Raw genomic sequence first — 16,440 nt, forward strand, 5'->3', positions numbered from 1 at the left:
CAAGAGAGCACAGAAACTCCAGGGAAGAAGTTTAGTTAGTAAGATGCAATAACATGCATTAATGAGACATGTATGTTTACAGATGGTGAGAGAGAGAGAGAGAGAAGAGCTCAGTGCATCATGGGAAGTCTAATCCTATGGCAGCATAACTAAGGGATGACCTGAGCCAGCCCTAACTATAAGCTTTATCAAAAAGGAAAGTCTTAAGTCTATTCTTAAAGGTGTTGACCGTGTCTGCCTCCCGAACCCAGAAAGGTAGTTTGTTCCACAGAAGAGGAGCCTGATAGCTGAAAGCTCTGGCTCCCAATCTACTTTTGGAAACTATAGGAACCACAAGGAACCCAGCGTCCTGAGAGCGCAGTGTTCTAGAGGGGTAGTAAGGTATTATGAGCTCTTTTAGATACGATGGTGCCTGACCATGAAGAGCTTTGTAAGTAAGGAGAAGAATTTTAAATTCTATTCTAGATTTAATAGGCAGCCAATGCAAGGAAGCCAGAATGGGAGAGATGTGATCTCTGATCTTGGTTCCTGTCAGAACACGTGCAGCAGCATTCTGAATTAACTGCAAAGTCCTAAGAGACTTATTAGAGCAGCCTGATAACAAAGAGTTACAATAGTCCAGCCTTGAAGTAACAAATGCGTGGACTAGTTTTTCTGCAGGATACGTCTGATTTTTGCGATGTTACATTGACCCTGATCTTGACTGATGTTTCTTGTTTTCAGTTCAAGAGTATTTTTATCATGTCATTTACTGACCTTACCTCTCAGAGGGGAGGGGGAGTGCAGCAGCTGAGGGGGAGGAGCTCATGCTTCCAGAGAGCACAAGTGATTTTGCAACCTGTTGCAAAGCTCAGATTGCATGTGGACTGAAGACGTGCTCAGCCCTGATGCTGTAGTGGGCTCTGTACTAAAATTAACCCGTCATCTGCAGTCCTGTCATGGCTGAGAGGGACAGTCCAACTGATCATGGGGAAGAAGAGGAGTTGGAACAAGACAAAGATACAAACACTCCTGATGATAGAGACACTGCCACTGCTAGAGAATCCCCAGACGTAGATTCTAGTGAGGATCAGCAGCTTGTTCAGCTTCCAACCCAACCTGAGGAACAGTCAGAGTGTCCAGGCTGCCAATCGATGGGCATACTGACGCTGCCTTGTGGCCACAAACTGTGTCCTACATGTATCGAGCTGAGCCAGGGGGAGCTGGGTCAGGCTGGCTGCACCATCTGCTACGGATCACAGTTAATGGACTCGGTCCTGCACACTTTACTGGAAGCCCTGTTCCATGGCCAGCCAAGGAGACCTGGGGTCACAGCTGGAGCTGCAGAAGAGCATGTCAGGGCGACGGAGGGTGGAGGGAGAGCCTTGGGTGTGGTGAAAGAAGAGCTGTGTGTGGCGCATGGGGAAATGCTCAGTGTGTTCTGTCTGGAAGAGGGCGAGCCACTCTGCCAGCAGTGTCAGACAGACGAGCATGAAGCGCACCAGTGCTGCTCCATACAGGAGGCTGTCCTCGACTGTAAGGTCAGACACAAGAACCCTACTAACCTGAATACTTAGGCTGCACCACCAGGTTTTAAAGGGACACTCCACCTAGATAGTCATAACTTTTCTCTTGACTTTGCCTTTAATTGGAAGATGTGCCCCAAACACATGTACTGTATCAAACACACACTCAGTTAGTGTTCAGTTCGTATGTCATTTGTACAATGACACAAATTAACTGAAGACTGGGCATAAACAGAACACATAGGATTTCTATGAGCCATGTGGTAGGTTGTAGTTGGGGAAGAAAACTGGATTTAAAATAGAATTTTATATTACTAAAACTACTTCTTTATTGCATATTAGTAATTAATTATAATATGCCAAATATAGTAATAATTATTGACTACAGCTATTATTAAGCTAACCTAAGCTAAGTGATCTCATAGAAATCCCAGAACTGTGACCCATCGCATGCATGAGTGATGAACCACCATATGCAGAAGATGACTGCACAATGGGGCTGCTGTCTTGGTAAATGAGGCACTAAATAAACACATTGTAGGCGTGGATTCAATGAGGACTGCAGCGTACATTTGCACAACACTATTTTCTTCATGAAACCAGCCTTTTATCTGGCATTGTAGATCATAATGTGCCTTTTATTTTGTCTGTAGAGAGAGCTGCGCTCTGCAGTCAGAGGTCTCCAAGAGCAGTTGGAGAGTTTAACATCCATCAGACAAACCTGGGAGGATACAGCTGCTCATATCAAGGTAATGCAGGTTCATCACACTGATATAGTGTCTAAAAACTCATGAGGAAATTACAGATGCTTGACCAAAGTAGGATTCAAACCAAGTGTAAACCCAAACCCAGTGTTTCTGAACTGTTCTTCACTGTGCACCACCTCAGAATATATTTGACTCTCCAAGTACCACCAGTATAAGAGATATTAAAATACAGAAGGCCGACCCGGCGGTTCACACAGGACGAAGGTTTGTTCCTAATAGGAAGAAAATTTTTTATTGGTTGATGGTGAATCTTGAATGGTTCAAGAAGAAGAAGAAGAAGAGCTACTTGACTAGAAAAAGGGTTAATCCTCACTTCTCTTCCTTTTAGCTTTGGAGTCATGACAGCAGTATTTTTTTATTCAGTTTACCTCCATGCATGATGTCCCTGTCACATTTTAGCTTGTAGCTAATAATTAATCCATGTGTGCTGCACACTACCTGCATGGACTTAATGTGACTATGGAGAATGATAATATTGAAGCAAAACATTACAGACAGTCATAGTTTAGGCATTTAAACCCTAATTAAACACTACTGAAAATATTGTTAGGAATATGATATTCAGTTTCTGCCAATATGCTGCCAATAGACCCCCCTAAATCCTACACACTGGACCTTTAATTCATTTATATAATAAAAAAAAATGATATCAGAGATTTGTCTGCATTCCACTCAAGAAATCTCATGTACCACCAGTGATACTTGTACCACACTTTGAGAATCAGTGCCCTAACCCAAGTGATGCCATCCTTTAGTTTGTCAACAATCATTTTGAAGCCTTGAGTTTGGCATAGTGGCCGTTGCCGTCTTCCATCCATCCATCTTCTCCCGCTTATCCATTAATCGGGTCGCGGGGGCAGCAGCTTCAGCAGGGCGGCCCAGACTTCCCTCTCCCCGGCCACTTCGTCCAGCTCTCCCAGGGGGACCCCAAGGCGTTCCCAGGCCAGCCGAGAGACATAGTCCCTCCAGCGTGTCCTGGGTCTTCCCCGGGGCCGCCTCCCGGAGGGACGTGCCTGGAACATCTCACCAGGGAGACGTCCAGGAGGCATCCTCACAAGATGCCCGAGCCACCTTAACTGGTTCCTCTCGATGTGGAGGAGCAGCGGTTCTACTCTGAGCTCCTCGCAGATGGCCGAGCTTCTCACCCTATCTCTAAGGGAGAGCCCAGCCACCCTGTGAAGGAAGCTCATTTCGGCCGCTTGTATTCGCGATCTCATTCTTTCGGTCACTACCCAAAGCTCGTGACCATAGGTGAGGGTAGGAACGTAGATCGACTGGTAAATCGAGAACTTCGCCTTTCGGCACAGCTCCTTCTTCACCACGACGGACCGGTGCAGGGTCCGCATCACTGCAGAAGCCACACCGATCCGCCGGTCGATCTCCCGTTCCATTCTTCCCTCACTCGTGAACAAGACCCCGAGATACTTGAACTCCTCCACTTGAGGCAGGATCTCATCCCCGACCCGGAGGCTACACTCCACCCTTTTCCGGCTGAGCACCATGGTCTCGGATTTGGAGGTGCTGATTCTCATCCCAGCCTCTTCACACTCGGCTGCAAACCACTCCAGAGAGAGCTGAAGGTCACGTTCCGATGAAGCCAACAGGACTAGATCATTCACAAAAAGCAGAGACCCAATCCTGAGGCCACCGAACCGCAGCCCCTGAACGCCCTGGCTGCGCCTAGAAATCCTGTCCATAAAGGTTATGAACAGAACCGGTGACAAAGGGCAGCATTGGCGGAGTCCAACTCCCACGGGAAACAGGTCCAACTTACTTCCGGCAATGCGGACCAAGCTCTGGCACCGAGGGTATAGGGACCAGATAGGGTGGGTCCGGAACCCCATACTCTCGGAGCACCCCCCACAGGACTCCCCGAGGGACATGGTCGAACGCCTTCTCCAGGTCCACAAAGCACATGTAGACTGGTTGGGCAAACTCCCATGCACCCTCCAGGACCGCGCTAAGGGTATAGAGCTGGTCCACAGTTCCACGACCAGGACGAAAACCACATTGCTCCTCCTGGATCCGAGGTTCGACAATCTTGCGGACCCTCCTCCCTAGGACCCCCGATAGTTGGAGCACATCCTCCGGTCCCCCTTTTTGAAGAGGGGAACCACCACCCCGGCCTGCCAATCCAGGGGCACTGCCCCCGATGTCCACGCGATGTTGCAGAGACGTGTCAACCAAGACAGCCCCACAACATCCAGGGCCTTAAGGAACTCCGGGCGGACCTCATCCATCCCTGGGGCCTTGCCACCGAGGAGCTTTTTGACTACCTCAGCAACCTCAGCCCTAGAGATGGGCGAGACCGCCACGGGGTCCCCTGGCTCTGCCTCCTCAAGGGAAGACGTGCTGGTGGGATTGAGGAGGTCTTTGAAGTATTCCCTCCACCGACCCAAGACGTCCCCAGTCGAGGTCAGCAGCACCCCGTCCCCACTGAACACAGTGTTGACAGTGCACTGCTTCCCCCGCCTGAGCCGGCGGATGGTGGTCCAGAACCTCCTCGAAGCCGTTCGAAAGTCGTTCTCCATGGCCTCACCGAACTCCTCCCACGCCCGAGTTTTTGCCTCCGCAACCACCGAGGCCGCACTCCGCTTGGCACGTCGATACCCATCAGCTGCTTCAGGAGTCCCGCAGGCCAAAAAGGTTCTGTAGGACTCCTTCTTCAGCTTGACGGCATCCGAACGGGGGCCGCACATATGGACACCCTTATGCCTGAACATGGTGTTTGTTATGGACAGTCCATGACGAGCACAGAAGTCCAATAACAGAACACCACTCAGGTTCAGATCAGGGGGGCCGTTCCTCCCAATCACGCCCCTCCAGGTCTCACTGTCGCTGCCCATGTGAGCATTGAAGTCCCCCAGGAGGACGAGGGAGTCCCCAGAGGGGGCGCTCTCCAACACTCCCTCCAAAGACTCCAGAAAGGGTGGGTACTCTGAGCTGCCATTTGGTGCATACGCACAGACGACAGTCAGGACCCATAGCGAAGGGAGGCTACCTTCTCGTCCACCGGGGTGAACCCCAATGTACAGGCGCCGAGCAATGTGTGCAGCCTAAGAACTGACGGTGTCATGCAGTGACAAGAAATGTATGCCTTTATATTTATCCATATCCAAACTTTTCTGACTCTGTGCAGCAGCGCTGTGATGACTCTGCAACACACACATTGATAGCAGCAACATAGTATGGTGTTCTAAATGTTGTTCTTGAGGCTTTAAATACATCAATGCGAGTAAAATAAAGCATGGCTTTAAAATATAAAAAGCTTATGTTAAAGAAATCTTCTCATATGATGTCTCATAACCGTGTTGCCAGAGCCAATCAGTACAAACAGCACAGGTCTTGAGGGAGGAGTTTGAGAAGATGCACGTGTACCTCCGTGATGAAGAGGCCACTCTGATGTCACAGCTGAAACAGGAAGAGGAGGAGAAGGGTGAGAGGATGAAAGAAAAGATTGACAGACTCAACAATGACATACGAGAGCTCACCAGCAGTATCAGAGAGACAGAAGAAGCCATGGGCTTTGATGACTTCCTCTTTCTGAAGGTAATTCTCATCCCCGCAAACCAGAACCAGTTTTGTATTCCAGTCCCTGCTTTAAACCCACTCTGCTCTATGAGAAGAGTGTGAATATGTATCTGTCTTTCCTCTGTCCCACAGAACTACAAGAAGGCCTCTGAAAGGTGAGCTCAAAACATTTGAGTCAGTATATGATGATTTTACTAGCTTTTATTAACCTTTATGAAGAATTGCATAGCAGTTTACAAATCAGTCCAGCTCCTAACCACTGACTTTACTTCACGATGAAGGGAATGTACATGCGGATTATTCAGTTTATGCCACACAGATGTTGTAGTGGACCATCTTCAGTCCCTGCTGTTTGTTCCAGGGCTCAGTGCAGAGTAGAGGAGCCTGAAGAAGAATCAGGAGCTCTGCTTGATGTGGCCAAACACCAGAGCTGTGTGCAGCACCACGTCTGGGACAAGATGCTGAGGATTATCCAGTACTGTGAGCAAAGCTTTACTCCACACAGAACACAAAATAATTGGACCACTGAGATCTCTTGACTTAAACTGATTTACTGTCAAATTCACAGTCAAAGCAAAGTTAGGCATAACTCACCAGAGAGATAACTTGCATTGATCCAAGGAAATAAAACAGTGCATCGTTAAACATCGTTACATTTACATTTAGTCATCATTTAGGACATGTTAGTGCATAAATAGGTACTATTCTCATAGAATTGAGTGACAGTTGTAAAGGGGGGTAAATTTATCATGTCCAGTTGTTGTTGGTATCCCCTCTGAAGAGCTGGATCTTCAGGAGGTTTTTAAAGGTAGAGAGACACCCTGATCTGGTAGGAACTGGTGGTACATTCCACCAACCAGGGAACAACAGACAAGAAAAGTTTAGATTGCCCTGAGCGAATTGGTGGGAGAGCCAGACGTTGTTCATTAGTAGAGCGCAGCGGTCAAGAGGTAACAAATGACTGTAGAAGGACATTCAAGTACGAGGGAGACATTGCTATCTTGCAAATATGCATGGAAAACCATTGCCACTGATGTATTTTCATTTATCCATTTTCCATTTTACACATGATCACTAGCAGAGCTGATTTGATCCCATGTTTTTATGGTGAAAGTAAAGATGCTAAACCCATATTCACAGATTGTAAGCCTTGGCTCTGGGGTCAAAGCTCAATCAGTTCTAACATTGACCTTGTTCTTCAAGGAGTTTTCATTTGCACAACCAATGAGAAAAGGTGAAAACAATTGTGTCTTATTCTCCAGTGTTGTTGGTGTTCAACTGAAATGCATTATTCACAAACTATTTGATAAGCTTAATATTCTGGTTTTTAAATGTCCTGTTGACCTGCACACATGGTGGACCAATGGTACATTTTTCCTCTGATGCTGCTATGCTCACAGACTGTTGATCATGCCTAGAGTCACCCAAACACACTTGTGTATGTTTGCTTGGTTTCCTTTTAGAATTGATTCCTGTTTCTGTTTCTTTGTATCTCCCTGATATCCTTATGTTCCACAGTCCCAGTGACCATGGACCCTAACACAGGCTCGGTGTGTTTAGGCGTGACTCCTGACCTGTCCAGTGTGTTTGTGTGCGAGGAGCAAACTCTTCCAGACAATCCAGAGAGGTTTGTGAGCCCACAGAGCATCCTGGGCTCAGAGGGCTTCAGTTCAGGGAGGCACAGCTGGGAGGTGGAGGTGGGAGATAACAGTCACTGGTCTCTCGGTGTGGCCAGTGAGTCGGTCCATAGAAAGGACTGGTCCAACTCTGGTTTAAACCCCGGTCCTGCCTTAGACTCAGACATAGACCTTGGTGGTAGCTTATGGACTGTGTCCCTCTCCTCTGGTGAATTCTGGGCATCTCCCGGCCACAGTGCCCCGCTCAGACTGAGAAGAAAGCCATCCAAAGTCAGAGTTCAGCTAGACTGGGAGAGAGGGTGTCTGACTTTTTCTGATGCCAATGACAACGGCCTGATCTATCGTTTTAAAAAGCAGTGGAGCGGAACTCTGAGACCCTACTTCTCTACGACATGTTCTAAACACCCACTGAAAATCACAGCAGGGAGAGTGACTGTTAACATAGAATAACATCACACTGTCGTGATGCTAAAGGAATCGCATTACTTCTGGAGATATAACGACGTTCATCTCTTGTGTGTCCAGCCTTAGCTCATCTAACTTTGACTTGAGTAGAGGGGAAGTGCTAGCCATAGCTCAATCAGAAGTAAAACTATGTCAACAAGGCTATTACACCCTGTTTAGTCTCATTCTGGACCTGTAGGCTATGTAAATAATCAGTTTGCTACATTACAGTGTTGCACATAACAAAAAGACCAAATGCAAAAATTAAAGTATCGTAACAATAATTAACTACTCTGTGTGTGTGTATATATGAAACATCAAATATATCTTATTTGTGCCATTATTGTCCAAAAACTGCTAAAAACCATCATGTTCCTTCATTGCCTTGAACAATCAATCTATTCTGCCCTGTGTATGCATTTTGTGATGCTGAATGATTACTTTGGTGGTGTCAATTTTTAGTGGAATGTCTTGAGATATCTTGTTACCTCCCAGTGCATTCACAGGGATATTCTAAGGGCAATGTGCAGCTGAGTTTCTATTACCTTCTTCCCCAATGCAGTATGATGTGTATCTGTTTTACTGATGTCAGTTTCCTGTCAAGTCTACATTTACCTCAAAACTTATTGCCTTTTTACAGTAATATAATAATAATTCACTTTTAATAGTGTTCTTTGGAGGAGAGTTAAATCTTGGGTAACTAGAGTTGGTCAATCTGTGAAGACATTGATCCCACCAAAGACCAAGTATACCTTAGTGTTGGGAAGTTTGAGTCTTTTTACTGACTCAGATCTCTTACTCTAGGACAGTAAATTGAACAAATCTTTTTTTGAGTCATTTCATTCATTTTTAAAGTGGATGGCACTTTGCTGCAGTTATGGAAGTATTTCTATGCCATCTGAGTTTGAATATTCATTTCTAATACTGAACTTTTTCAGCATTAAAATCAAACTTTGAATTTTAAAAAACATTGAATTTTTAGTTAATTCTTAGTCTTTTTTGCCTCTGATTTTCTTTTATGTTAAAATAAATTCAGTGTAAAAAAAAAATCAATGCCTATATATTATATTCAGTTTTTGCAAAATTCATGTAAAGAATTAAGTGTAAAAAAAAAAAAGCAGTGTAAACATCTGGGTAACCAGGCAGAAGCAATCAATCCCTGTTTTAATTCATCCAGCGTCCAGCCAATGAAGTTACGCTCCATTGGTCATGTGACATCGACACCAGTCTGGCAGTAGGACAGACCAGCCATGTCCAACAACGAGCGTGATGGTGCTTTGGTGAGTTTGTTTACTCTATTTGCCTCTACTTGCCATTTGTGTTCGTAAAATAGAGTAATAGATATTACTCGACACGTTGCACATTAACCGGATTTATTGAACAATATCTACACTGAACTTTTAATGAGGTAGCGTTCGTAAAAAAAAATGAATATGAATGAATGTGCCAGTAAAACCCGTGATAAAAAAGATTAAAAACAATTTTTAAAAGATTTCTGGAGGAAAGCAGAGATAATAACTGTTTCTTTGAATCGCTCTAAAGGTCAGTTTTCTTCCCTTTAGCAACACAAAATACATATGTAGACGTTCAGGAAGAGCTCAAGATGCTCACAGCGAACTGGTTCAATGATGAAAACAATATATATATATATATATACAATTCTCCATTGAATTATTTACAAATTAACAGCAGAAATAACTATTTACTGATTATTATTATCGACTCAAATGAATTGAAAAACCTGCATACACCCGCTGGTGTATGACTATCGTGTTTTGTTATGGTACTCTGTGAATCACAGTTGACATTATGTATGTGAGGTGAGGTGATAATGAGAAATGTTGTCATGTACAAACGTTGTACATTGTAATTACATTGTAATTTTTCAAGATGACTGAATATCTCAGAAGACGTACGATCCCCAACACTCTGGATGTTGTTTTCTTGGATGAAGACCCAACAGAGGTTTTTTTCCTGATTAAGTAACACTTATTTAGGCTATCGTCGACTTCAAACACAGTCCCATGTCAAATGCAATCGATGACATGACCACCACATCAACAGCTGATGTTAAAAAACTAATCTATAGCAAAGATTCATGGATCTTGTGGTCATTTTAAGGAATCGTTACACAACGCCACAAGTGTCTGTCCATCTGTCTGACTGAGGAAAACATGACCTGACCTTTTCTGGACGTTATGCTCATAGAAATACTCTGAAGCACTTGGCACACATGCATGTATTTGACCTTTAAGGCTGAGCCAACACACACACGCACAAACATTACTGACCTCCTTTCCAAAAATATGCATATCAACACATCACAGGGTAAATCAAAACAAGTAGTAAACAGTGTCACATGGACAACTTTAGGGATATTATTGTTGTGCTATCCAACAGTGCATACAAGGGATAGGGTCAGAAAATCACCATTTGATCCAGATCCAGTTAGTCATCTAAACTGAGTTTAAGGGTGCTTTCACACCTGCACTGTTTGGTCCAGACCAGAGTTCGTTTCCTTGAATAGTCTGGTTCATTTGGGCAGGTGTGAAAGCTCATCCGAATTCTGGTCCGCCTGAAAACTTGGATCTCGGCCCACTTGCAAGCTTACAGTGGGAAAGCAAACGGACTATCTACCAAACCAAAGATCAGCCAATCGATGATCCGGGTTTTCTTCTTCCTTGTGATTTTTTTCTTCCTAGTCAGTGCTTGTTTTGGGCAATACTGCCCCCCAAACGTACAGCTGTTGTAACTGCATGACGTATAGTATGTATATATAGTATGCTATGAAATCAGCACGTGCACGCCCCGATCCACATCAATAGAACTGCTGTGGAGATGGTACAACACCAGGTTCCTGGGGCTTCATGTGGCTGACAACCTGTCCTGGGACCTGCACACCTCCTCCCTTGACAAAAAGGCACACCAGCATCTGTACTTTCCTCTTCAACTGTACAGTTGAAGAGGGCCCACCTCAATCCATCCATCCTGACCAATTTTTTACAAGCAACATCTGGTTTTGTACTTGAAAACATACATTTTAAGTTTTGATCTTGAATTTTGAAAAATATAGCAATGTATTTAAAATAAAAATAAGTGTACACATTTTTTTTCAGGTTAAATACAATTCTAATCAACTCTGGTAATTCTTTTGAATAAATGAATTATTTTATTTTATTTATTTATTATTTATTCAGAAAAAAAAATTCAGTTTCAGATCTGTCTTTTTCAGTTTCAGATCTTTGATCTCTCTTTTTCAGTTTCAGATCTTTCTTTTTCAGTTTCAGATCTGTCTTTTTCAGTTTCAGATCTGTCTTTTTCAGTTTCAGATCTTTGATCTTTCTTTTTCAGTTTCAGATCTTTGATCTTTGATCTTTCTTTTTCAGATTCAGATCTTTGATCTTTCTTTTTCAGTTTCAGATCTGTCTTTTTCAGTTTCAGACTTTTGACCCAGATCTAGCGTGGGGGGCGTGGCATCAACTGAGAGGGATGTGGAATCATGACAGACAGCTCAACCAAAAAGCTAGAGACCTTCCCCTATCACTTTGCCTTCAGGGAATGTAGGATCTAAAACGCCCCCCACGCTAGCTGTGGGTCAAAAGTCTGAAACTGAAAAAGAAAGATCTTAAACTGATAAAGACAGATCTGAAACTGATTTTTTTAACTGTAAAAAATAAGATCTGAATCTGAAAAGATAAAACTGGCAACTAAAAGAAATATATGACAGTGAAAAATGAAAACAAATAATTTTTTGAAAAGAATTACCAGAGTTGATTAGAATTGTATTTAACCTGAAAAAACCCATCCACAAAAAACTTTTTTTTTTTTTAATACGTTGTTGGATTTTTCAAAATTCAAGATCAAAACCTGAAATTTCAGTTTTCAGATTTTATGTTTTCAAGTACAAAACTTTTGACCCTAATCTAGCTCCATACACATTGGGCCCAAAAATACACAGAAAGAAAAAAAAATACTATTTATTACAATAAAAAACATCCTCAGTGAACTGTTTTGGAACTTGAGAAAGTAAACATAGGTTGCAAATGTGAACAAATAAATGTAAAATTGAAATAAAGTAATACATTATACAAATATTTACCAAAGCATGTATATTTATAGGCGTTTTTCACCTTGTCACCTGCAAGTCTTAAAAATTATACAGAGAGCTACACCAGCCCTCAAAGTCTCAAATAGTGAAAATGTAATATAAGAGGTAAAATTTTAATTTTAATTATTATATACAAATTGAGGTGTAATCAAACTATATACATATATTTCAAACTATATACAATGGGGTTTTTTGGGTTTTTTTTTATCTGTGCCACTGCGCAAAGCAGTTTGAAAGATTAGCACTGAGATTTCTTTTTTGTCCACCTGGTGGCAACGTAGGCAACTCCTGCGGCCTTGTGAGGCTGGCATCTGTTACCATGGCAATGGGAACAGGGATGTGGTCCGCACTTCTCTTGGTGGACACGGCCATCCTGTCCACTGGAGTAGTACTGCAGCAACTGGTTGGACAGGTCAACACCACCCATGTTCCAGTTGTAGGCGTTGACTAGGGTCTCACAGCGCCCCTCTCTGATTTTTTGTTGAGAGCATTTTCTTTCCCTTTTGGACATCCTTTCTTGTCCTCCCTGTACGTTCCACAGGCTGAGCACTTCAAGTTGGCCAAGTCATGGAAAGACTGGGGGCTTGTGTAAAAGTTGTCTATGTAAATGGTGCTGAGGTATGATGGCTGGATCAGGTGCATCACAGCATCATATGACAGCCCATGCACTATGTGTATGTGTGTAAATGTCCTGTGTAAATGTCGAAATTTACTGTGTAGCCATTGCTTGAGTCAGCCAACACAAATAATTTGCTCCCCCACCTGGTTGGTTTGTCCTTCATGTACTGGGTCATGCCTTGGTGGCCACGATTCTCTCATCCACAGCCAATTCCCTTCTTGGGTGATAATGTGCCTGGCAGGCACTGAAGATGTCATCGATGAGGGGCTTAAACCTGAACAGCTTGTCGTACTCTGGTGTTCCCTTCTTCTCATCATTTTTTTTGTCCTCTTCTGGGTCACTGTGGAAAAATTGTAATTCTCTGGCTCCCTACAACAATGTGAATACTCAGTTTACAAAAGAAAACCTTACAAGTAATAAATAAATACATACAACTAGAAATAAACATGGATAACTTAAAATAAAACACAAAATAAACACTAACAAAATCAGTATATCCATCTCCTTGAAATGAGTATGAGAGTTCAGATAAAGGGGAAAACACAATGCCCAACATTTACCCATCTCTGTATTTATCAGTTCAGCCCTGCTCTTCTGTACCCATAAACCTACCTAAATATATATCACGTTATATACATATCAGACAGTTTTATAACGTTTAGAATACAGCAGTAAACAAAACAAAAGCTACAAATATTCATGATTAGTTTGACTTACCTCTCATCACTGGCGACACCTCATCAGCTTCATCGCTGCTCTCCTCCTCCTCCTCTTCAGGCGATGAAGATGAAATAATGTCAACTTCGTCGTCGTCCTCTGCAAAAAACAGCCTAAGGGCTTGATGGACATCCCATGGCCGCTTCATTTCCGTCTCAAAAACTCTGTCGTCTTGTTCTTCTGTCTTCTTTTCTTCCAAACACTCAAGTCTTCTCCTCCGGTTCTGGTTCAGAAAATCAATCCATGAAATATGTAAGTACACAGATAAATCAATAAAATCACTGGAACAAAGCAATATAGCTTTTTGTTCCCATCTGCTACAACAGCCAACATTTCTGGTGTGCAGGCTGTGCACATAAAAGGTTCACCACAGCAGAGCTGGTCTTCCTCAAATGAAGCATATGAATACTCAAAGAAGCTACGCTGCAGTGCATCACCGCTGATATGTCCAGACTGGAGGACATAGAATTAAACAGTTTTTTTGTGATTTTGTCTGCTTATGGAGAAGAAATTTAGTAACATGAAAAACAATTACACTTACTCTTCCTCCACACTTGCTTTTCAAAAGCCTGTCTGGAGATACCCGGAGAGATGACCTTGAGTTCCTGAAAGGAGCTAAGGAGGCCTAACAGTGTGGATGTGTTGACAGTCGCTGGCCAATCCACTCCTAAGGAGGACCTTTAAATCAGGGGTCCACTGCTGCTGACACGATTCACAGACATATAGTGGCTGATGCAAGTCGAAATGCCCTTGAAGCAAAAAAAAAACAAATAAATAATATAATTATTACACATTTTACTAGAGTCACACTGCATTCCAGCTGGAATCTCAATATTCTGACCTCCAAACATTCCAGGTGCACAACGCCAAATGCCAAAAATGACGTTTATGTTTCGAGGTTAATAACAATACCATGTGCTATACCATGGGTTCAACACTACTGCAACTGTAGACACAATGCCACAGTACAATAATGTCAACAAAGATCAAATCTACAACAGAAATATAAACAGTAAATAATTTTTACCATTGATAGTGATTAAAATCACTGGTTTGCCTGGTAACAGTAAAGGTTGTGCCTTCACACGAGCAGCTTTGCACCTTCACAGCTGGCAAAAAGAAAGAAAAACACTTTATCTTTACCTGGCTGCAGACACGTAAACAGCAAAATTAAGGCTTTTATGATTTGCTCATGGGTGTAATATCCACCCTCCCCTCTCATGATGCATGTGGTTGGAGGAATGGCTTTAAAACAAAACATCAATCACAGCTTCCCTGTTGTGGAGAGGATGTTCTTTGTGATGCAGTACATCACAGTCCCCACAGAACCTCTCCTCAGGTAGACATTCTCTGCTCTAAAACTATTATTATTTTCAGGTGAATAACTCATATAGTACTATACATTCAACTAAAGATATCCTGAATTAAGTTTGATATAAGGTTTGATTTTATTGTGTGGAAGCATGGCATGTTAGGTGGTATGGTCGCAGAGCTTCTTTGAGGCTCAGCAGAGGGACAGGAGGCCACAATAGTACGGAGCCTCTCCATATTGTTTTCTGTAAAGAAAATATGAACTTGAGCTCTAAACAATGATTTACATGAGAACCATTAAAAGCCAACTGATCAATATGTAAAATAAACACATCATTTTACGGTTCAGTATGGAACTGACACAAATTTTAATATATTAGTCCATGCATGGTGTTATGGAATTTTCTATCCTTATGTTACATGAGGTCATGTGTGGGCCTTGAGGTCCTCGGCAGTATTAATTGTTTGGCTTCGTATGAGAACAGTAGCTGCCAGTCTATCTCAACACTGTGGGTTGAGATAGACTCACTGAGATAGGGTCAAAGAGACCTATTGCTGCCTTCATAGACATAATATATAACTTGCCGTTGACGTTCCAATCTGCATAAACAGACATCTGTGTCTCCAGACTAGAATATGCTGACAATAACACCTCTATGAGTAAAGACATTCTCTTTGACTAATTCTGGGCATATAGTTTTTGTGGTGTTATCTTGGGGTTTAAAGTCAATCCACCAGGATGAGTTGGGCAGAATGCGAGACCGACTCAGACACTTCTGATGTACTTTGAGAGTGTCTCTAATTCTCCTTGGCCAAGTGTCAATAAATAATACAGCATAAGACATCAGAGGCTCATGAACACTTTTTTCCCTCCTGACCTCATCATTGACCTTTGACTTCAGCAATTTCTCCACAACACATGGTACCGTCTGTTGTGATTTTTCTCTCATTGATAACTGTAATTAGACATGAAACTTAGCTGTGCTGAGGGTTCAGTAGATGGAACCTCCACACTGGATGAGACGAAGCACTCAGCTGGAACAGGTTAGATTATCACTGCATTTAGTTTAGTACTTGGTAATGTAATGTGACTGTAATGTCACTGCACATTTTTTTTCTACTTTCAATATATATGGCAGAAATATTTCTTAGTGATGGCCACTACGCAACTCTGCAGTATCGTTAATGATCAGGAGTATAGGAAAACTCTCTTATTTTTCTGTCATGTGTGCAAACAGTGAAAAACGTGTGCTCCCGGGACCTATAAATTACAGAAAGACAAGATATCAAATAAAGATAGGACCAAAAATTTTAAATGTCAATTAAGACATTAAAAACATTTAAATGAAAATCAAAACCACGATCATGCAGCTGTAAAAGGTGTGGTGCAAGCACAAAAGATGCTTCCTGATTGAAATACATGAAAAAAAATAAAAGAAATAAATGCATCTCCTTCATCCTGCTGGTGTTGATGTGGAGGTGGCACCAGTCGATGAAGTCTGTGATGACCCCCCCTGTACTCCTGCCCGTTTTCTTCTGATACACGTCCAACAATGGCTGTATGATCAGAGAACTTCTGGAGGTGACAGCTGTCAGCGTTGTCTGAAGAGAAAGAGTGAGCACCGTACACAGGGGCCACGAATCACCACATCAGACACAGTCATGAAGCCTCACATACTGTGGTCTGTTGGTGAGGTAGTTAACAGTATATAAAGCCAGGTGGCGCTCAACTCCAGCTCCTTCTGGCTGGATTGAAGGTACTCCAGCTTTTCTCTTCAAGGTTTAGAGTTGGTTATTATTA

The 16,440-nt window shown here is 42.8% G+C and overlaps 1 protein-coding gene across 1 annotated transcript; it reads left to right on the plus strand.

The window, feature by feature from the left end:
- The first annotated feature begins 823 nt into the window (after positions 1-823).
- Positions 824-7,913, plus strand: LOC104922565 (tripartite motif-containing protein 35). Its single transcript, XM_010735418.3, has 6 exons — positions 824-1,520; positions 2,159-2,254; positions 5,591-5,821; positions 5,936-5,958; positions 6,165-6,283; positions 7,322-7,913. Exons 1-6 carry the CDS (start codon positions 939-941, stop codon positions 7,888-7,890), a joined length of 1,620 nt encoding a protein of 539 aa, XP_010733720.2. The 5' UTR covers positions 824-938; the 3' UTR covers positions 7,891-7,913.
- Positions 7,914-16,440: the final 8,527 nt, after the last annotated feature.

The sequence above is a fragment of the Larimichthys crocea genome, chromosome I (assembly GCF_000972845.2).
Source record: "Larimichthys crocea isolate SSNF chromosome I, L_crocea_2.0, whole genome shotgun sequence".
Lineage (NCBI taxonomy): Eukaryota > Metazoa > Chordata > Actinopteri > Sciaenidae > Larimichthys > Larimichthys crocea.

Coding starts and splice junctions, on each gene's coding strand:
- LOC104922565 (XM_010735418.3), top strand. CDS start 939: ATGGCTGAGAGGGACAGTCCAACTGATCATGGGGAAGAAGAGGAGTTG. Junction 1,521..2,158: donor AGGCTGTCCTCGACTGTAAG/GTCAGACACAAG, acceptor TTTTGTCTGTAG/AGAGAGCTGCGCTCTGCAGT. Junction 6,284..7,321: donor GCTGAGGATTATCCAGTACT/GTGAGCAAAGCT, acceptor TATGTTCCACAG/TCCCAGTGACCATGGACCCT.